The sequence below is a fragment of the Halichoerus grypus genome, chromosome 10 (genome assembly GCF_964656455.1).
Source record: "Halichoerus grypus chromosome 10, mHalGry1.hap1.1, whole genome shotgun sequence".
NCBI lineage: Eukaryota > Metazoa > Chordata > Mammalia > Carnivora > Phocidae > Halichoerus > Halichoerus grypus.
Window position 1 is genome coordinate 75208720 of NC_135721.1, and position 22995 is coordinate 75231714.

The 22995-nt window shown below is 48.6% G+C and overlaps 1 protein-coding gene across 1 annotated transcript in view; it reads left to right on the forward strand.

Annotated features, from left to right (window-relative positions):
* The window catches only part of FER1L5 (fer-1 like family member 5), a 63164-nt gene that overhangs the window by 29205 nt on the left and 10964 nt on the right, over positions 1 to 22995 (forward strand). Inside the window, exons 20-32 of the mRNA XM_078056619.1 lie at positions 1008 to 1185; positions 15431 to 15555; positions 16418 to 16518; positions 17153 to 17330; positions 17408 to 17563; positions 18727 to 18858; positions 20051 to 20214; positions 20537 to 20651; positions 21276 to 21378; positions 21962 to 22136; positions 22219 to 22381; positions 22621 to 22765; positions 22886 to 22963. Coding sequence (XP_077912745.1) covers positions 1008 to 1185; positions 15431 to 15555; positions 16418 to 16518; positions 17153 to 17330; positions 17408 to 17563; positions 18727 to 18858; positions 20051 to 20214; positions 20537 to 20651; positions 21276 to 21378; positions 21962 to 22136; positions 22219 to 22381; positions 22621 to 22765; positions 22886 to 22963 — 1813 coding nt within the window. The remainder of the gene's footprint in view (positions 1 to 1007; positions 1186 to 15430; positions 15556 to 16417; positions 16519 to 17152; positions 17331 to 17407; positions 17564 to 18726; positions 18859 to 20050; positions 20215 to 20536; positions 20652 to 21275; positions 21379 to 21961; positions 22137 to 22218; positions 22382 to 22620; positions 22766 to 22885; positions 22964 to 22995) is intronic.

Here is a 22995-nt window from a genome sequence, read left to right on the forward strand (position 1 = left end):
TCAGGGTGGCATCCGTGCTCCCTGAAGGAGGAGCAGGTCTGGGGGGAGGGAGACAACGAATCCCACCGTTGACATATGCTGATGAGACATCCATGAAAATCAGTCCTCGAGGCTGTAGACAGATGGTGTGTCGTCAGCACACCAGGATCTGAACACAGGGTTGTGAAGGAAATGCCTGGGAGGAGTAGGTGGGTAAAAGGGTGCCACGGCCTAAGGCAGGTAGAGTAGGAGGAGGGGCTTGCAGAAGAGACTGGGGAAGAGTCTGCAAAGAGGACCACTGAGGCAGCCCCCTAAGGGGAGAGTTGCCAGGCCGCCCAGGTGCAAGGGAGAAGTTGCAGACTGTGCATAGAAGCAAGTGCACAGAAACTTCGCTGGAAAGTGGAAGGAGACAAGATCAGATGGGGCTCAGCAGAGGCTCAGAGGGGAGAAGGAGGGTTGTTTTTTATGACAGGGCAGACCTGGGCTAGTGAACAGACTGGGAGAGCTCAAGAGGAGGGCAGGGGTTGGCCACAGAAATGAGATCGGCTGACGTGGTAGATGGAGGACCTCCAGCAGATGGGAGGCAGGGTGGGAGGAGGCGGCTGGAGAAGGGCCCAGAGCAGATGTGCATGCGTGTGCCACCTTCACCACACCCCTGCCCACGCCGGGTCTCATCAGGGGAGGGCGTTGAGGCAAAAAGGAGAGGGATGAGGTGGCCCAAGTCAGAGCCCAGCCTGACCCTCAGGGCCTTGGAGGGAGAAACCTCCCTTTCAGGAAGGAAAGGAACCCCAGGTGGCTAGGAGGAGGGGACCAGGTAATAAAGGTCCTGGGAGGAACTGCCCTTGAGCGGGAGTCAAGGCAGGATTTTGAGGGGGCACAGGTTCAAAGATGGTCCAGCTCGCCCTGAAGAGAAGCAAAGATGGCTTTTGAAAGAAACAGGGCACCTCATCTTTGGCTCCCTGCCTGTCTCTAGAGCCTTGTTTATCCCTTGGCTTATGTACTGGGGATGTGGGGGCTTATTGTTTTAGAGGCACCATCACCGCCAGAAGTATGGGCTGTGCGTCATCTTCCTTTCCTGTACCATGATGCCCAACTTTAAGGACCTGATCCAATTCGAGGTCAGCATTGGCCACTATGGAAACAAGATGGACCTGAATTACAAGCCTCTCGTCTCAACCACACAGTACAGCCCAGTGATATATGATGGTAATAGTCAGATACAACCCAAGAGTAGAGAGCATCCACTGCATGCCAGGCTCTGCTCTTGGCCCTTTTAAGGGTATTAGCTCATGGAAATTCATAGGCATTGTTAACCCACATGTCTCACATGAGGAAAATGAGCTTCAGGGAGGTGAAGTCACCTGCCAAACATTGCACAGTTAGTGGGTGGTGAGCCCACGACAAGAGTTGAAAGTAGGCGTTCACTCCAAGTTCTTCTCTATGCTGTATTCCACACTACAACTTCCCCAGCCCCATCTTCTTCCCTACTACTCTGAACCATCCCTGATCCATCCATGCAACCGTCTTCTGCTACTCATCTGCCCACCTGCTATCCATCCATTAATCTACCCATCCACCCTTTCATCCATTCAACTCCTACCCATCCACTGACCCAAACACTCAACCAACCTCCCATCCATCCATTCATCCATTCATCCAATATATGCTTATTAAACACCTATACCAGGCTGTATAGAATAGCAGTTCTCAAAGTGCAGTCCCTGGGCCGGGCATCAGCATCACCTGGGAACCTTTAGAAATGCAGATTTGAGGGGCATCTGGGTGGCTCAGTTGGTTAAGTGTCGGACTCTTGATTTCGGCTCAGGTCATGATCTCAGGGTCGTGAGATGGAGTCCAGCATCGGGCTCTGTGCTGAGCAGGGAGCCTACTTAAGGTTCTCTCTCTCCCTCTCCCTCTCCCTCTGCCCCTTCTCCCACCCCTCCCCTGCTCATGTGTGCTCTCTCTCTTAAAAAAATGCAGATTCAAAAAAAAAAAAAAAAATGCAGACTCTTGGCCCCAGCTCAGTCCTTACAGAATCAGAGAACCTGGGGATGGTGGCCCGCAATCTGTTTTTTCACAAGGCCATCAGGTGATTCAGATGCATGCTAGAGTTTGAGAACCACTGCTCTCAACTTCCTCTTCAACAGCTTCCTAATTTCATCGCCTCTTGAGAGCCTTTCCGTGCATCCCACTCCCCTGGATTTTTAAGAACAGCTCTTTATTGAAATAGAATTCACACACCATACAACTCATCCATGTAAAGTATGTAATTCAGTAGTTTTTAGTGTATTCACAGAATTGGACAACCATCACCATGGTCAATTCTAGAACATTTTTATCGCTCCAAAAAGAAACCCTGTACCCACTTGCAGTCACTCTCTATTTCTCCCCTGCATTCCCAACCTCAGGCAACCATTAATCTACTTTCTGTCTCTGTGGAGTTTCCTATTCTGGATATTTTATCATACACGTAGATTCACAATATGTGGTCCTTGGTGTCTGGCTTCTTTCACTTAGCCTAACATTCTACTTGTTTTTAAATTATGAAATATACACACAAAAAAATTAAATGTATATATACAGTTTAAAGACGAATAAAATGAGTACCCCAGAACTCACCACCCAGCTTAAAAGATAGAAAATTGTCAGCATCTTAGAAGTTCCCTCTATGTTCTTCCCAGACCCATTTACTCAAGAAATAACCACAGTCCTGACCCTCATGGTAATTACTCCCTTCCTTTACTTTTTAATTTTTACCATCAATGTATGCAACCCTAAACAGCATACTATTTTTTGCATTTTATACAAATGGAACTTTTCAGTCTGTATTCATCTGTTTTCCATCTTTTCCTCAATATTAGTTTTTTTTTATGTTGGTACTTGTAGCTGAAGTTCATTTTCACTTCTGTATATATTCTACTGTATGATTATAGCACCAATTATGTGGTGTATGTAGACACTTGGGACTTATCTTTTTTTCCTACTATAATAATTGTGTTATAAACATTCTTGTTCATGTCTCCTGGTCTCAAGTGCAAGACTTCTTCTAAATTATATACCCTGAAGTGAAAGAGGAATTCAAAGCAAAAGAAATTATACCAAATTACACTCTCATCAGCTCAATATGAGAATTTCTTTTGCTCTTCCTTCTCACCAGTACTTGACGTTGCCCAGCCTTTTAATTTTTGCCAGTGGTGGATGTAAGATGGTATCTTATAAGATCTTGATATGTATTTTCCTGATTACAAATGGAGGTTGGGCATCTTTTCATATGTTTACAAACTTTTGTTTTTTCTCATCTGTAAAAAGCCTATCAATATGGGGCACCTGGGTGGCTCAGTTGGTAAAGCGACTGCCTTCAGCTCAGGTCATGATCCTGGAGTCCCAGGATCGAGTCCCGCATCGGGCTCCCTGCTCAGCGGGGAGTCTGCTTTTCCCTCTGACCCTCCACCTTCACATGTGCTCTCTCTCTCTCTCAAATAAATAAATAAAATCTTTAAAAAAAAAAAAAAAAGCCTATCAATATATTTTATCCATCATTCTATTTGGCTCTCTTTTTTTTTTAAGATTTATTTATTTATTTATTTGACAGAGAGAGGGAACACAAGCAGGGGGAGTGGGAGAGGGAGAAGCAGGCTTCCCGCAGAGCAGGGAGCCCAATGCGGGGCTAGATCCCAGGACCTGGGATCATGACCCGAGCAGAAGGCAGTCGCTTAATGACTGAGCCACCCAGGTGCCCCTATTTGGCTGTCTTTTGCTTACTGGCTTGTATATTATTTTTTCTGAGAATGATCTTTTGTTAGATGGGTGTATCGTAAATACCTTCTCTAAGTTTGGGGCTTTTCATCTTCATCTTAATGACAACTTTTTATTTCTTTTTATTAAGGTCTTATTTGCAAACAATAAAATGCACATATTTTAAGTGTACAGTTTGATGAATTTTGGAAATACACCCATGTAACCACCAGGGGAAGAAAGTTCCATCACTCCAGAAAGCTGCCATTTGCCCCCTTTCAGTCAGTCTCCCCAATCCCTGGGGTCAGTCATTGTTGTGTTGTCTATCACTATAGATTTGTTTTGCTTTTCCTACAACTTCATGTAAATGAAATCAGACATATGATTCTTTCTTTTTCTACAGCTTCTTTGGCTCAGCAGAACGTTTTAGGAATTCACCCATGTTGTTTCATGGATAAGTGTTTTGTTCCTCTTTATTTCTGATAGTACTTCATTATGTGGATATGACAGTTTATTTACCCATCCTCCTGTTCATGGACATTTAGATTGATTCAACTTTTAGAGTATTATGAATAAAGCTGCTGTGAACTTTCTTGTACAAGTCTCTCTATGGACATGTGCTTGCATTTCTCTTGAGTACATACCTCAGAGTGGAATTTAGGTTTTATTTTTATTTTTTTAATTTTTTATTTATTTGACACAGAGAGCGAGAGTACAAGCAGGGGGAGCAGCAGGGAGAGGGAGAAACAGACTCCCACTGAGCAGAGAGCCCGACCAGGGCTTGATCCCAGGACCCTGGGATTATGACCTGAGCTGAAGGCAGATGCTTAACCAACTGAGCCACCCAGGCACCCCAAAATTTGGGTTTTAAAGGAAATAGCTAACAATCTTCCAAAGTATTTGTACCATTTTACACCCGCACAGCAGTGTTTGAGATTGGTACTTGCCCCACATCCTTTCCAACTTTGGTATTGTTGGTCTTTTTCATTTGAGTCATTCTAGTGAGTATGACATTGTCCATAATTGTAATTTTAATTTCCATTTCTCTAATCAGTAGTGATCCTGAGCATCTTTTCATGCTCACATATATTTCTATAGTGAAGGCGCTGCTCAAGTTTTTAGCCAGTCTTTCAATGAGTTGTTTATCTTTTTATGTAGCATTCCAGTTCTTTTACATTTTGGATACAAGTCCTTTGTCAAATCTGTTTTGCTAATATTTTCCACTCTGTGGCTTGACTTTTCAATTTCCAAAGAGTGTCTTTTGAAGATCAAAAGTTTCTAATTTTGATGAAGGAAATAAATTCTAATTTTGAGGGGCGCCTGGGTGGCTCAGTCGTTAAGCGTCTGCCTTCGGCTCAGGTCATGATCCCAGGGTCCTGGGATCGAGTCCCACATCGGGCTCCCCGCTCTGCGGGGAGCCTGCTTCTCCCTCTCCCGCTGCCCCCACTTTGTTCCCTCTCTCGCTGTGCCTCTCTCTGTCAAATAAATAAATAAAATCTTTAAAAATAAAAAAAATAAATTCTAATTTTGAGGAGTGCCTGGCTGGCTCAGTCACAAGAGCATGCAACTCTTGATCTCGGGGTTGTGAGTTTGAGTCCCATATTGGGTGTAGAGATTACTTAAAAATTAATTAATTAATTAATTCTAATTTTGATGAAATCAAATTTGTTGATTATCTTTTCTTTTATAGTAGTACATTATTTGGTCCAAGAAATACTGTCTACCCCAAGATCGTAAAGATACTCTCCTGTGTTTCATTCTACAAGCTTTATAATTTAAAAAAATTTTTTTTAAAGATTTTATTTATTTATTTGACAGAGAGAGAGAGAACACAAGCAGGGGGAGCAGGAGAGGGAGAAGCAGGCTTCCCGCCCAGCAGGGAGCCCGATCCCAGGACCCCAGGATCATGACCTGAACCGAAGGCAGACGCTTAACAACTGAGCCACCCAGGCGCCCTAGAATCTCTTTGAAAAAGATTTTATTTATTTAAGAGGGGGAGGGGAGGAGCAGAGGGAGAGGGACAGGCCGACTCTGTGCTGAGGACAGAGCCCAGTGCGGGGCTCGATCTCACCACCCTGAGCCGAAGTCCAGAGTTGGACGCTCAACCAACTGAGCCACCCAGGCACCCCTAGAATCTCTAATCTGTTCCATTGATCTGTTTGTCTATCTTTAATGCTGATATCACACCATCTTGATTACTATAGCTCTAAAGCAAGTCTTGAAATCAGGTAGTGTAAGTCCTCCAATTTTGTTGTTCTTTAACAAAATAATACAATTTCTGGCTATTCTGGTTCCTTTGCATTTTCATGTGAATTTTAGCATCCGCTCGATAGTTTCTACAAAAAGCCTGCTGGAATTTTCCTGTCTTCTTTTGTTCTAATCCAGTGTTTTTTTCTGTGTTTCGTTTTGTTTTTAGTATTGCAGTCTGCCTCCTCTACTGGCTCTGCTTCTGTGGATTAGTTGTAGTGGTTGCTCAAGGGATTGAAATACTGATCTTTAACCTGTCATAGTCTACCTTGAGTTAATATTATAATCACTTCACATATGATAATATATTACATATATTCACATATAATTGTTACATATAATATAAAGTGCAATTACAATAGTATAATTGGATTTTCACCTTTGTATACATTCTAGAGTTGGTTTGCTAATATTTTGTTTAGGATTTTTGCATCTGTATGAACAAGATGAATCTGTAATTTTCTTTTTTTTTTTTTTTTAAAGATTTTATTTATTTGACAGAGCACAAGCAGACGGAGAGAGAGGGAGAAGCAGGTTCCCTGCTGAGCAAGGAGCCTGATGTGGGACTCGATCCCAGGACCCTGGGATCATGACCTGGGCCGAAGGCAGCCGCTTAACCGACTGAGCCACCCAGGCGTCCCATGTAATTTTCTTTCTTATAATGTCCTCATTTGGTTTTAATATCAAAGTTATGCTAGCCTCATGAAATTGAGGACCATTTCCTCTTTTTACTTGCTGTGAGTATTTGGGTAAGACTGTAATCATCTGTTCCTTGAAAGTTTGATAGGGCTCACCTCTAAATATAAGCCTGGTGGGTTTTTTAATGCAGCGATTTAAATATGGATTTATTTTAATTAGTCAGCTTTTCTATTTATTTTTTTAAGTCAATTTTGGTAGGTTTAACTCATCTAGGAATTTATAAATTTCATTGAAGTTTTCACATTTGCAGCATAAAATTGTTCATAGTATCTTTAAAATTTTTTTATTGTGGCAAAATAGACATAACATAAAATATATCATTTTAGCCATTTTTAAATGTACAGTTCAGTGGAATTAAGTACATTCACCATGTTGTGTAACTATCACCTCTATTTCTAGAGTGATTTCATCATCCCAAACAGAAACTCTACCCATTAGACAATAAATTCCATTGTCCCCTGGAATCCTCTATTCTACTTTTTGTCTCTCTGAATTTGCCTATACCTCATATATGTGGAATCATGTAATATGTGTCCTTTGTGTCTGGCTTATTTTACTTAGCATAATGTTTTCAAGATTCATCCATCTGACAGCATGTGTCAGACTGCATTCCTTTTTATGGGTGAATGATATCCCATTGTATGTACGTATCATATTTTGTATATCCGTTCATCTGTTGATGGACACTTGGGTTGTTTCCACCTTTTGGCTATTGTGAATAATGTTGCTTATGACCATCAGTGTACACATACCTATTTGAGTCCCTGTTTTTAATTATTTGTGGTATATGCCTAGGAGTGGAATCACTGCATCACATAGTAATTTTTAACTTTTTGAGGAACCATCAAACTATTTTCCACCATAGTTTCTTTTTTTTAAGATTTTATTTATTTTTATTTTAGAGAGAGAGAGCACGAGGAGCAGTGGGAAAGGCAGAGGGAGAGGGAGAAACAGACTCCCCGCTGAGCAGGGAGCCCCATGCAGGGCTCGATCCCAGAACGCTGGGATCATGACCTGAGCCAAAGGCAGATGCTTAACCGACTGAGCCACCCAGGCGCCCCTCCGCCATAGTTTCTTGCTGTTATCTATTTATCGCAGCAATATCTAAAAATAGCCACCCTTATATTATTCTTTGGAGGGGGGCGTGTGTGTGTGTGTACACATGCACCTTCTTTTCTTTTGATAAGTCTGCACAAACTTTTCCAATCTTTTACTATTACAAGTAATGGTGTCAAGATATAGTCTTGCATAAGTGATTTCAAAGTGGAATTGGTCAAGGGACGCCTGGGTGGCTCAGTCGGTTAAGCGTCTGCCTTCGGCTCAGGTCATGATCCCAGGGTCCTGGGATCGAGCCCCGCATCGGGCTCCCTGCTCGGCGGGAAGCCTGCTTCTCCCTCTGCCTCTGCCTGCAGTTCCCCCTGCTTGTGCTTGCTCTCTCTCTCTTCTCTCTCTCTGACAAATAAATAAATAAAGTCTTAAAAAAAAAAGTGGAATTGGTCAAAGTGTATTTGCATCTTGGCAGATACTGCAAAACTGTCCTCTGTGCTGATCATTTTTTTTTTTTAAGATTTTATTTATTTATTTGACAGAGACAGTGAGAGAGGGAACACAAGCAGGGGGAGTGGGAGAGGGAAAAGCAGGCTTCCCACTGAGCAGGGAGCCCGATGCAGGGCTCGATCCCAGGACCCTGGGATCATGACCTGAGCCGAAGGCAGACGCTTAATGACTGAGCCACCCAGGCGCCCCTGTGCTGATCATTTTCTTGTTTGCTCTCAGCATCTCCAGCAAGGAGAGACTGAATGCTCTGCTCTAGATCAAGGTTCATTCTTGCCCTTCCTTGCTCTATTTAATATCTCAGGGCCGAACACCTGCAAACTACATTTCCCACCTTCCCGTGCCAGCTGATAAAAGGGCAGATGCTGTCATTCTATTCTATCTCCCCACCTCTTCACTCGGCCTCTCTGCCTCTCATTCTCCCTCCTTCCTGCCACCGATTCAGGAGGCATCTCTGGAAGTAGCTACATGCCTTCAGAGATCCCAGCTTTCGCTGGCCACTCCTCCATGGTTCCAGCCTCGGCCAAGCAGCCCCCCTGCAGTGCAACTGCTGGTTGGGCGTCACCTTCTTGGTGGCTCCAGCATCCTGTGCAGCTACCTCGATGGCACAGCTCTGATGGTGTGCCTGTCTGTGGTCACACCACTGCCTGACTTTTGTTCCCCAGCCCCTAGAAACAGTAGTTTCTTCCACCTGTTACTAATCTCTGAGGAAGCTCACTTCCCCACCCCACCTTTTTATTTTAGGTAGGGTCAGCATGGAACCCAGAACAGGGCTTGAACTCACGACCCTGAGATCAAGACCTGAGCTGAGATCCAGTTGGACGCTTAACCGACAGAGCCACCCAGGTGCCCCCTCACTTTCCCTTTTTTGATCTCTTGGCCCTTTCAACACAGTTTCTCTATTAAATCCCTCTATGTCAAATATCTACCATGGTCTTTTTCTTTTTCTGGCTGTACCCTGACTGATAAATGTTGTACCACTCAACACTCCACCAGCAACGTCTGAGAGCCTCGTCAAAATCTGGTATAAACTTCTGGATTTTTATCAGTCTGGTAAGTGAAAAATGGTATTTCAGTGTAGTTTTAATTTGTATTTCTCTCATTATAAATGAGGTTGGGTATCTTTTCGTATGTTTAAAAGTCATTTGTATTTCCCTTTCTTTAATTGCCTGTTTGTGTAATTTTCTCTTTTATTCTCTTGAGATACTAGTCATTTTCTTATTGATTTCTAGGACACTTCATATTTGAGGGAGATTAGGCCCTTATGATATGAGCTGTAAGTATATTTCCCATATTTGTCTCCTATCTTTGTCTATGATGTTTGGGATTTTTTTTCCCATGAAGACTTTTTTTTTTTTAATGTACTCAAACTACTTTTGTGGCTTCTGGCTTTTGAGTCATAATTAGAAAGGTCCTTTCCACTCCAAATATATGAAGGAATTCTCTCATGTTTTGCTCTAGAAGTTCGTGGCTTCGTAAAGTTTCATAACCAATACCTTATCTCTTTCTGATATTTTTTCTTTGTAAATCTCTTGATCTTTCTGTCCAGCTGCCCAAATATCCTTTATCTTGCAAGTCTACTAACTTCACCAGGATATGTTGAAGTGTTGATCCTTTGGGGTCAGTTGTCCCTGGCACGTGTTGTACTCTTTCATGGGTAGATTCGAATCTTCTTTTATTTTGTTAACAATTTATTTGGTGGTATAATTTTTTTCACAGTTTTTAAATTGGGTTGTCTGTCTTCTTATTATGGGGTGGTAAGAGTTCTTTATATATGCTGGATACAAGTATTTTATCGGATATGATTTGCAAATAGTCTGTGGCTCGTCTTTTCATTTTCTTAATGGTGTCTTTGAAGTGCAAACATTTTAAATTAAGATGAAATACAACTTTTTTTTCTTTTATGGTGTTATATTTAAGATCTCTTTGCCTAACCCAAGGTCATGAATATTTTTCTCCTATCTTCAAAAAGTTTTACAGTTTTAGTTCTTATATTTAGCTGTATGATCCATTTTGAATTAATTTGTATATGAATAGTTCAATTTTTCAAGCACCATTTGTTTAAAAGACTATCTCTTTCCCATGTGGGTTTTCTTAAATTATATTTTTAAATATTCTGTGCCATGGTTAGGTTTTCTACTTTAGGGGCCCCATTTTTGGGCTTAACAGTTTTCCTTGGTTTTCTTTATCCATCAGCTTTTCCCTGATCCTTTGTGACTCTCTATTTCCATTTTATTTTGGTCACTTTTCTTATTTCTATCCTTATTTCTGTGCCTCTCCCTGAGTTGTCTGCAGGGTCTAATCTCCCTTGGGCTTCTTTTTATGTTGTCTTCCTTTTTAGGGTGTTTTTGTTTTTGCTTCTACTTTTTTTCTGTGTTTTGCCAGCTCACATTTCCTCATCTGTGCCCAGAGTTCGTTCTGGGAGCGTATTTTTGCTGGCACTTTCCGCACTCTGCTCCCATCAAGCTGTGCTCCCAGCTGTCTGCCTTGCTCCAAGCTTCCCCGCAGGTGACTTCTGTTACACTTCACCCCTTCCTGCTTCAGCTTTGGACAGCAATCGTAGTTGCTTTTGGCAGTCCTTACGTGTATTTTGAGTCTACAGATTATATCTGTCTCCTTGTTTTGCTGAAAATGGAGCTGTTTTCCTCCTCCTTGTTGCTTTTGTGTACTATCCAAGAGTAGAAGAAGAAAATTGCCATCTTGTATCCGCACGTTCATATCTGAGAACCCCAGTCCTGGATCTCTGCTTATTTATCATTCTAATGATTCACTCAGTACCAGAGCCTGAAACTGGTGTCTTCCAATGATTCGAGAAAATTATAAGATATTTTCACTTCGTGGGGTGCCTGGGTGGCTCAGTCGGTTAAGCGACTGCCTTCGGCTCAGGTCATGATCCCAGGGTCCTGGGATCGAGTCCCGCATCAGGCTCTCCACTCAGAGGCGAGTCTCCTTCTCCCTCTCCCTCTGTGATCTCTCTTGCTTTCACTGTCTGTCAAATAAATAAATAAAATCTTTTAAAAAAAAGATATTTTTGCTTCGACAATTACTTCTTCCCCTTGTCTCTTATACACCTCCTCCTCAAACTCACTCTATCCTCTGTGGGACTCCTCATTCTGTTCTTCATATTTTTAAATCTCTCTTCCATATTTGTCATCTCTCTGAGCTGTATTCTGCATAATTTCTTCTAGATCTTCTTGGAAGGGCCTTAGGTAACCACTCTATTTAAAATTTTTGGCAGCTCCTTATCCCTATTCCCCACTTCATTCCTCTCCGTAGTATTTTCCACCGTTTGGCACACAGTATTTTAAGTATTTTGTCTCCACTATTTTTTTTCATTCTTTTTTTTTTTTTTCAAAGATTTTATTTATTTGACAGAGAGAGCACAAGCAGAGGGAGAGAGAGAGAGAAGCAGGCTCCCCGCTGAGCAAGGAGCCCGATGCGGGACTCGATCCCAGGACCCTGGGATCACGACCCAGGCCAAAGGCAGCCGCTTAACCGACTGAGCCACCCAGGCGTCCCTATTTTTTTTCATTCTTAAGTAAACTTTTTTTTTATGGTTTTATTTATTTGAGAGAGAGAGAGAGCATGCACACATGCGCGTGCGCATGAGTGGGGGAAGGGCAGAGGGGAAGGACAAGCAGATTGCCCGCTGAGTAGTGAGCCCATGCTTGGCTCAATCCCAGGACCCCGAGATCATGACCTGAGCTGAAGGCAGATGCTTAACCAACTGAGCCACCCAGGCGCCCCTGTACTTTTTTTTTTTTTAAGATTTTATTTATTTGCCAGAGAGAGAGAACACAAGCAGAAGGAGTGGCAGGCAGAGGGAGAGGGAGAAGCAGACTCCCTGCTGAGCAGGGAGCCTGATGCGGGGCTCGATCCCAGGACCCTGGGATCATGACCTGAGCCGAAGGCAGACGCTTAGCGACTGAGCCACCCAGGTGCCCCGTGTCTGGTTTCTTTTTGCCTACCATTTTGGGAAATGGAAACACAAACCTAGATGTTGTTGGGCATGGCCTTAGCTCATTCTTGTTGCTGTGTAGTATTCCATTGGGCAAATATACCATAATTTATTTTTCCCTTCTACTACTGAGGGAGATTTTGGTGGTTTCCAGTTTTGGACTATTACGAATAATGCTGCCATGAACATTTTATGACATGTCTTTGGATAATGCTGTGACACCTTTCGGTTGGGTGTGTACCTGGAAACAGAGCTGTGGGGCTAGAGAGTATGTGTCTTGGTTCTGAGCTGCTCATTTTCTTGGAACTTTATCTGAAGGAAACCTTTGGGACTTTAGACTAAAGTTAAATCCTTCAGAGAGGATTTCTTTGCTTCCTCCAGTTACCTGGGGCACTGCCAACCAAAGACCATTTTAAATTTTCTCCAGAATGCAGAATACAACCTGCATGGGGCCCCATTTGCAGTTACAAATGTTCAGGAGAATTTCCTGCTCTCTCTACCCAGAGCCATGCCAGAGATGGGCTGGTTTCTTCACTGTTGCCTTCTGTGTGGTGGATTATTTCTCATCGACTGAAGGTTTAGGTTTTGGAGTGCCAGCTTCGAATGGCAGATTCATTTGCTAGGGCTGCCCTAACAAAGCACCACAAACTGGGTGGCTTAGAACAACAGACACTTATTCTCTCACAGCTCTGGAAGCTAGAAGTCCAAAGTCAAGGTGTTGGCTGGGTTGGTTCCTTCTTGTTTATTTTATTATTTTTTTAATTTTTTAAAGATTTTATTTTTTTATTAACATATAATGTATTATTTGATTCAGGGGTACAGGTCTGTGATTCATCAGTCTTACACAATTCACAGTGCTCACCAAAGTACCTACCCTCCCCAGTGTCCATCACCCAGCCACCCCATCCCTCTCACCCCGCTCCACTCGAGCAACTCTCAGTTTGTTTCCTGAGATTAAGAGTCTCTTATGGTTTGTCTCCCTCTCTGGTTTTGTTTTGTTTCATTTTTCCCTCCCTTCCCCTATGATCCTCTGTCTTGTTTCTCAAATTCCTCATATCAATGAGGTCATATGATACTTGTCTTTCTCTGATTAACTTATTTCTTTTAGCATAATACCCTCTAGTTCTATCCACGTTGTTGCAAATGGCAAGATTTCATTTTTTTTTTAAAGATTTTATTTATTTATTTGACAGAGAGATAGCGAGAGCAGGAACACAAGCAGAGGGAGTGGGAGTGGGAGAGGGAGAAGCAGGCTTCCTGCCAAGCAGGGAGCCCGATGTGGGACTCGATCCCAGGACCCTGGGATCATGACCTGAGCCGAAGGCAGACGCTTAACGACTGAGCCACCCAGGCGCCCAAGATTTCATTTTTTTGATGGCTGCATAATAGTCCATTGTATATATACACCACATCTTCTTTATCCATTCATCTGTTGATGGACATCTAAACTCTTTCCACAGTTTGGCTATTGTGGACATTGCTGCTGTAAACACTGGGGTGCATGTGCCCCTTCAGATCACTGCATTTGCATCTTTGGGGTAAATACCCAGTAGTGCAATTGTTGGATCATATGGTAGCTCTATTTTCAACTTTTTGAGGAACCTCCATACTGTTTTCCAGAGTAGCTGCACCAGCTTGCATTCCCACCAACAGTGTAGGAGTGTTCCCCTTTCTCAGCATCCTCGCCAACATCTGTCATTTCCTGACTTGTTAATTTTAGCCATTTGACTGGTGTGAGGTGTTATCTCATTGAGGTTTTGATTTGTATTTCCCTGATGCCAAGTGATGATGAGGACTTTTTCACGTGTCTGTTGCCCATTTGGATGTCTTCTTTGCAGAAATGTCTGTTCGTGTCTTCTGCCCATTTCTTGATTGGATTATTTGTTCTTTGGGTGTTGAGTTTGATAAGTTCTTTATAGATTTTGGATTAAAGATTTTATTTTTAAGTAACCTCTACACCCAACATGGGGCTCCCACCTACAACCCCGAGATCAAGAGTCGCACGCTCTACTGACTGAACCAGCCAGGCGCCCCAGGGTTGGTTCCTTCTCATAGATCTGAGCCTCTCTCCCAGCTTCTGCTGATTGCCTACAATCTTTGCTGCTCCTTGACATGTAGACACAGCACTCCACCTCTGCCTCTGTCTTCACGTGGTATGCTCCCTCTGTCCCTGTGTCTTCACATGGCTGTCCTCTCTCTGTATCCCTCTCCTCTTCTTATAAGAACACCTGTATTGTGTTAAGGCTCTAACCTACTCCAGTATGGCCTCATCTTGACTAATTACAGTTGTAATGACTCTATTGCCAGATAAGGTCACATTCTGAGGTAGTGGGGTTAGGACTTCAGCATAGCTTTATAGGGGGCACAGTTCAACCCATAATACACGGGGTCTCCTGTGAGACTGCTCACCGTGGGCAGTGCTAGACTTTCTCCACTGAGCCCCCTGCCCTGGCCCTTGCCAAAGAGAAGCACAAGTTCTCCAGGATTTGCCAGAAACTTAGCGGGCAAAAGTCAGCTTTGCTTTCGCTTGCCTCACAGACTTTCTGCTTTTACTTTATTTCGGCTTCTGTGGATTTCTTTCCTTATATCAAGTCAGCACTACAACTCAGAAAAATTTGAAAATGAACTTATGTTTCATCTAGCCTCCCCCCTCATTTCAATAAGGAGCATGCCCTGGGAACCTAGTTTGCCAAGCCAATCACTGGTTTGTATCCATCCTTGCTCTCCTGATGCTGCGCCTCTGTCCTGGCAGGCCCTTCGTGTTAAACGTCTGCCCACCCCAACCAAACCCTGGGTCTCCCCCTGAGCCTGGAGCCCACTCCTCCTCTGTCTCACAGACCACCCCGAAGGGAGACCCTACCTCAAGGCATGCCCCTTGCCTTGGCATCTCGCCTGAGGCTAAGGGCATGGGGCTTTGGAGCTAGACGCCTGCATTATGACCACCTGGCTGAGCCACCTCGGGCAAACTGCCACCCCCCCACCGCCTGGATTTTCCCGTGTGTAAAATGGGGACTTTGAAAAGCTACGTGACACCCTGAGCACAATGAATGCTCAACAAGGCCAACCGTGTTCATCAAAGTGCATACGTTCTCAATTGGCCAGTAGCCCACCCTCTGGCGGGAGGGGTCCAGTCGGGATTAGTAGCAGATGGTGTCCTTGAGGAACGGAGTAGCCCAGGGAAGGTCCCCTGAGGGGACACAGTAAGAGGAGACCTCCCAGAGTCCCTCAGACACCCCCACACATGTGTCTATGTCTCAGGGAACATCTACCATTATGTGCCCTGGTACAACACCAAGCCAGTCGTGGCTGTGACCTCCCACTGGGAAGATGTCAGCTTCCGCATGAACTGCCTCAACCTCCTGCACTTCACTCGGGACCGCCTGGTGAGTGGTACAGGAGGGTGCAGGGGTGGGCCAGGCCACCGATGGGAGGCTTGGGGGACTAAATCACAGTCCTAGGGAGCCAGTCACTCAGTTCACTCATGCACTCCACACCAATGAAGACAGAAGCATCAGGCACTGTGCTAGACACTGAAGACCCAAAGCTGAATAAACACAGCGCCTTAGCCTCACCATCTGGGAAGTCGGATATGCAAATAGCTACTACAGGGCACAGGGCTGGAGATCCACTACCCAGAGCCATGGGGGGCAGCGAGATTGGGGATGGGGGAGGGGAGCTGAAGAGAGGATAAGCAGAGGAGGTGTTTGAAAAGGAGGTGACATTTGAGCAGAGTCTTGAAGAATGAGTCTGCTGGGGGCGTAGTGGGGGTGCAGAGAAGGGAGTGCAGAGTTGGCAAAGCCATGGTGACATGAAGTTCCAGGACAGCAAGGGCATGGAGGTGATGTGGAAATAAAGCCAGAGAAACTGGAAGAGGTCAGATCACAAAAGGTCTTATGCATCTGCTAAGGAGGGAAGTCACTGAACATTTTTAGGCAGGAGTGCCACATGGTGCCTCCACCTTAGATATGACTTTTTTGCACCTACAGAAGAGAAGCCCTGGGTCAAAACTCTACCCCTTACAGTTCTGCCCTATCCTGGCTCCTTCTTGCCACTTACCTGTTGGGTAGTGGAGAGGGTGTGTGGGGATCCTCGCCTTGCAAGGGCATGTAATTGCTTTGGACTGACATCCTTGGGTTACCCCAAAGGCCCCCAAGTCCTGACTGATAACATCTCGGGCCAGTCATTCCTATAACCTCTCCTGGGTGAGCCCCCATGCTGACTTGCTGTTTCTCTCCTGCTGAGCAGAAAGCCAATCTGGACACCCTGAAGTCCATAAGGAATCCAAGGGACCCCGCTCTGCTCCCCCAGTGGGAGAAGCTGCTGAGGGAGCTGGTGGAGGACTGCAAGTAGGGGAGGAGCGTGCTGCCCTGGGGCTGGGGCTGAGCTAGGTCAGGCTCCCACGGGGTGGGGGTGCAGACCAGCACCCTACAGAATAGCCCCCAACCCCCACCTCCTCAAGAAAGGAGCTCCGCTCAATCTCTCCCCAGCTCGAAGCCCAAACCACAGAGCTGCTTCTCCTCCCCTGTTCAGGCCCTCCAGAAACTGGCCCTGACCTCCCCACCTAGCCTCATCCCAGCTGTCCCTACACCCACACCTGATGCTCCCACCAAACCAAACCTCTCCCTGTTACCCTGACAAGCCCTGCACATCCTGGCCCACAGCTTTTTCCCGGCTGCTCCTCCTGTCCACAGTGCCCTCCACAGGGCTCTGCCTGTTCTGGAAGATTCATCATAAGGCCTCTCCCAGCCCCACGCCCCCCCAGGGTTTGGTTGGCCCCTGTCTCAGGGCTCTCACCCACCTCCACAGTGAGCTCCTTGAGCACAGGCCCGGCACACCGCATGAGAACCCAAGGGCCAGGCCAACAGGGTTGGGGCGGGATCTCAAGTCTAGGAAGTGCACGTTGGCCTAAGGCAGGGCGGGAGGTCATGCGAGGTGAGGCGGAGAGAGGCTCAGCGCCCTCCTTCCTGATCCTGGCCACAGACACCCTCTGCCCTGCATGACCCATCAGCCCAGAGCCACCGAGCTGGACAAGAAGAGGTGGCAGCTCCGCAGCCTCCTCCTGCAGGAACTGGCCCAAAAGGCCAAGGAAGTTAAGCCCAGGAACATGGTGGCCACCGTGGAGGACTGGCTGTACCGCCTCGATGCCGTGCTCCCCGAGGTGGGTGCTGGACACACTGGTGGGGGAGGAGGACTTGAAGCCAGCCACGCAGGCCTGACGCCCTCCCGCCTCAACAGCCCCAGATGGGCCTCCCGGACGTGATGATCTGGCTGATGTCCAAGGAGCAGCGGGTGGCCTACGCACAGGTGCCCGCCCACAGCGTCCTGTTCTCCCCAACGGGGGCTCTGCACTCTGGCAGGTTCTGTGGGAAGACACAGACCCTCATCCTGCAGGTGGGGAAGCCAGGCCACCCCATTCCTCAGGGGAGGAAAGGGCCCAGAAATACCCCAAGGGAGAAACCCTGAACTCTTGGGGCAGCCCCCATGAGTCTCCCTGAGGGCACACCCACTTTGTCTCTCCTGGGCCCTTTAGTAGGTGAAATGGGGTTGAAACAGTCTCCAGAGAAAGGCAGGGGACAGTGCCCATCATGTGGTTGATGCCAAGTCCACATCCCTCATAAATGTTCCTCAAATTCATTTCTTCCGTCATCCTCACACCACACTTGGTCCAGTCCCTTGTCATCTCTCCCCTGAACCAGGACTGAGTGCTTTCCAAATATTTAATGCCTACAAGGCCTGGGCGCCAGCCCATCATATCAGATGCAGGTCATAAACAAGGCTGGTTGACCAGCACCCCACCCTGGTGACAGCCCCTCCTTTCAGCCTTCCCCCCAACCCAGGAGGCAGGTGGGGGACACTCCCTTGCTCTTAAAGATGTCCTTCGTTCCCCAGTGTTTCCCAGAGAATGCCAAACCTCCCTGGCCTGGCCCCAGCCCCTTCTCACTGCAGTAACCTTCTCAGGGCCACACACTCTCAATAGCCAAGCCATTCTGGGCTTCCCAACCCCCAAACCTGCCTGCCCTGGGCCCTTTCCACCATTGTGGAATGTCTCTCCTATGCCCGCTGAAGTCTTTCTCATCCTGCAAGAACCACTGAGACTTGACTCCTGGCTCTACAACTCAATGGTCTGTGTGACTCCAGACCATCCCTTGACCACGTCCAGGCCTCAGTCTGCTCCTCCGTAAAATGGGCCTGGTGAAAATGATGTGCGCCCCCACCCCACCCCCCATGTGAGGATCAGAGCGTATCCTGCACATTTGGCACTTACCTTGTCAATGTCACCACCATCACCACTTCTCTTTGGAGCCTTCCCAGGCTCCCTGGGTGGCACCACCCCTCTCCCCACAAACCCCACCAGCCTCTGTTATGCATGGGGTCACAGGTATACCATTTGCATATTAACTCCCTCTGGAAAGCAGGAACTCTATCATTCACTTTAAGTCCCAGCACCCAGGGCTCGGTGTGAAGGAGCAGGTGTATGTGTCCCTCCCTCACCCACGCCCCTGCCCCCCGGGGGGGACGTGCAACCCTGTGGGGTCGCCCTGCCTCTGGTTTAGTACCCAGAGGGTGAAGGACAGAAGGACACGCTGCCAGCGCACCTCCGGGTCTGCATGTGGCTCGGCAACGTCACGGACAGCAAGGATCTGCAGCTGCTGCGCCAGGGCGAGGTTGTCGTGTACGCAGAGACGGTGAGCAGCGCCCGGGGGGCAGCAGGGGGAAGGCCGGGCTGCCAGAGCCCAGCACCAAAGGTGGAGAATCTGACGATTATGCAATGGGCTTTGATAAAGAGGTGGCAGAGCCTAGAGCAGCCTCAGATGTTGACAAGCCATAGGCGTGGTGATAAAAGGGGCAGCTGGGTGATCCCTTAGGGCCAGTCACTCTCTGCCTGATGGAGCTTCACTGGGAGTTTCTCCCAGTTACTTCAGGGCATGTGAGGTGAGGTCTCATCTGTCGCCAACATGGCAGCCTAGGACCCCTGCAGACTCCAGCTGGGTCCTCCAGGCCAGTCTGGTGGTTCTAGGGAGAGAGGGTCCTGGAACATTCAGAGGAGCAGGAAGTGAGGCATCTTCCCAGAAAACCACAGACGCAGGGGGTGGCCGAGCAGCCAGTCAGAGACTGCTCTAGAACCAGAGGAGGGAAAGAATGACCCTTGTTGCCTGGGGGAGGACGTGGCTCAGGAGAAGGCTCCGAGAGCAGAGGGAAAGAAGTTTAAGAATTTTCAGCTTTTTAATTTACTGAGTCAAAAATAAATTTTTGTGGTTCCAAAGTTGCACACTGTGCATGGATATATCCTAACATGCGTAACCAGCCCCTACGTAGGGCTTGGAGACGTGAGATGAGAGGGGATTTAGCATGGGGTGCGGGCAGCAGGGGCTGCACGTCCAGCAGGGGGATGTGGGGAAAAAGGCTCAGAGGCAGCAGGGATGCGGCAAGTGGTGGAGAGCACTGGGTTCCCCGAGTCAGCAGCGACAAGGCTAACGGAGCGCACTGCAGCAGCCCCCCACCCCCCGGCCACCCCCGCCCAGGCTCTAACACAGGCATCTGCCTGCTCTACCCTTCAGTGGCTGAGCACCCTGGGGTAGAGTTGACCTCTGAGCTCAGTTTCCCCCCCTGTGAAATGGGACTGTGAGGATTACAGGGAACAGTTCACATAAAACCCTAGGCATGGGCCTGGCCTGAGGTGAGGATTTGATGAACAGCATCCTCTTGTCCTAACCGAGTGCCGCTGGGGAGAAGTGCTGCCTGTGATAAGCTCCTGGCCCCTTCTTGCCTAACACACTTCCAAGAGGTCCCTGCAGCCCAGAGTAGGGGGCCCAAGGAGGGGCCCAATGTCCCAGTGGGGGGGGCGGTGCGAGGCACTAACAGCCGCCCCTCCCCCAGTACGAGAACCAGGCCAAGTATAAAGACCAGTGGGGACCGCAGGGGCTGTACCGCTGCCCCAACTTCTCAGACGTCATGGGGCACAAGGCTGTCCCCAAGGAGGATTTCCAGGTGCCCCAAGGATGGCACTGGCAGGGGCAGTGGACAGTGGAGCCTCAGAGGAGGTAAGGCTAGGGTGCGGGCCCGGAGCCTGTGTGCCCCTGGACATGCAGCACTGGGCGGACTGTTCTTTTCACCTGGGAGAACCAGTTAGCCGCAGCCCGGGGAGGTGGGCCCGTGGCCACTGTGGCCTGCTCCCAGCGACTGGGGTGCCCAAGACGAAGGTCCCTGCCCACCACACTGCCCTGGATGCCAAGCCCCACTGCCCAGCCTTGCCCAGAGCAGGTGGGGCTGCCAGGTAGGGGAACACTGGGCCAGCAGAGGACGACCCGGGAGCCTGAAAGTTTGGGGAGATGTGCTGGAAACTTGGGGTCTCACTGCCCCCAGACTCCTCCTGGACGTAGACATCAACAAGAGCCAGGTGCTAGAGGAGGTGTATGAGAACCAGTGTCGAGACACCACGGGGGCCTGGGTGCGGGCAGCCATCCCGAACACGGATGTGGTGAGCAGGGGCTGAAGCTGCCTCGGGGGAGGGGGGGGACAAGCAGTGCACGCAGGTGGGTGCCCTGCAAGCTGGGTTGTCCGTGGGAAGAGCACCAGACCAAGGGTTACCCTCTGAGCCCTGCCCCCACACCCCGCGCAGGAGCCTGAGTGCGCACTGATGGCGTTAGTATCCTCAGACGGCAGGTAGAGGCGCCTTCAGAGACTGTAAGGAACAACGTAGGGGGGCAGTGTTTCCTTCCTAGGCTTCTTCCAAAGGTAGTGCTTACCCAGAAGGAGAGAATGTCTGGGGCTAGTCTAAGCCCACACCGTCTGAGAGAACTTTCTGTGATGATGGAAATGTTCTGTGTCTGCACTGTCCACCTACCAAGTACTTGAAATGTACTTGTGAGACTGAGGAACTGAACTTTGGATTTTGTTTCATTTTATCTTTGTTTTTTTTAAAGATTTTATTTATTTATTTGAGAGAGTGTGCGCGTGCGCGAGAGAGCACGGGTGGGGGAGGACGGAGGGAGAGGGAGAAGCAGACTCCCCACCGAGTAGGAGGCACCATGGCCACGGTAGATGAGTGAAGGTGGCCTCCCAGCTCAGATGCCCCTGGCCTGCCCTGTCTATCCACCCTCAGAACGGAGAGCCCGTGGAGGCCCGGGAGAATGTGAAGTGCCCCCAAGGCTGGCACGTTAAGGAGAACTGGATCGTGGAGCTGAACCACGCGGTGGACAGTGAGGGTCAGTCCTCTGGTCACGGGCTGAGGGAAGGAGGCCCTGGAGCTGCCAGGGACTGACACTTCCCACAGCCTCAAAGCAACCAAGCTCTCAGGTGGGATGGGCCTGAATTTCCAGGGGTTGCCCAGCCTCTGGACAGTGGGGTCTCCACCCTTTCTATAGACATGGCCCCCAGTTTTCAGACCGGGCAGGTTGTAAGTGCCTCCTGAGCACTTTCTAGAAAAGGGGAAAATGGTCACAGAGCCTGGGTTCCCCTGAGGTAGTAGCTCCAGGGAAGGAGTGATGGGCTGGAAGTCCGAAGACCTGGGCTCAAGACGTTGAGTCTGCTATATATGGGCTGTGTGACCTTGTGTGGGTCACAGGACGTCTCTGAGCCCCGCCTTCCTCATGTGTAAGACGGGTGGTTGGGCCCAAGCCACCCTCGTGAGCACACCGTCCTTTCCACAACTCAGGGCCTGAGACACCTGGACGTGAGGGAAAGCATTTCCCCTTTAGCCTGCCTTCTAGGGCCCGTCTCTCAGGCCTGTCCACACCTCCCAGCCCGTGGGCACCTGGGCGCCCACAGGCCGTGGCCCTGCCTCTGCAGGCTGGGAGTACGGAGTGGGGATTGAGCCGTCGGGCCAACCCCGGGTCTGGAACTCAGTGGAGAAGACTTACTACTCGTGCCGCCGGCGGCGCTGGGTGCGTTTGCGCTGCCGGAACCATGGGAAGCTGAGCCTGGAGCAGGAGACCCTCTCCTTCCTGCAGCTGGTGAGAGGACTGCCTGGGTGGATCCCCCCACCCCCAGCGCGTGCCATGGTGGGAGGGTGACATTCTGCTCCCCTCCCCGCAGCACCACCCCAGCCCAGCCAAGGAGGAGGAGGGCTGGGAGTATGGCACCTTCGGCTCCAAGTTCCACCTGAACCCTCAGCCCCAGAGCCGGTTCCGCCGCCGCTGCTGGCATCGCAGGATGGTCCTGAACAAGGACAAGGGCATTGCACCCATATTCCTCCTGGAGGGATCCTTGGTAAAGCCTCCGTGGTCTAGGTGACTCCTCCTTGCAACCCCACCTCCCAGAGCCGGGGCCCAGCTGCGGTGTGGCAGACAGCAGGAGACACCCCTGTTTGGGGCACTGATGGTTGAGGGGTGGGGGAGTGTGTGCCCCAGATCCACACCCTCAGGCTATAAGGGAAGGGTGACCTGGGCCTGCACTAGAGGAGACAAGAAAAGCACGCAAGAGCCTCAGGGAGAATGTCCTGGGCACAGGGTATGGATCTGAAAGAGCAGGCTAGGAAGGAAGAGAATATGAGGCTAACACAGGCTCCAGACAAAACGATCAGGAGCTCCTGGAGGCCTGCCCCAGAGGAAACCCAGCTACATGACCTACCCTTCATCTACTGCATCTTCAACAGTAAGCTTTGAGAGTCTGCTTGGTGGCCCCAGAGACCCTGCATCGGAGGGCAGGCTGTGGGGAGGGGCCAGTGTGGGGATCCCGGGGGCAACTGATGGACGAGGCTCCTCTCTTACCCAGAGCCCCACTACTACCAGCTTTTCTGCTACATCTACCAGGCCCGGAACCTAATGTCCAACCAGATCCAGACATTCCAGGGTAGGCAACAGGCACCCCTTTCTGCCCAAGCC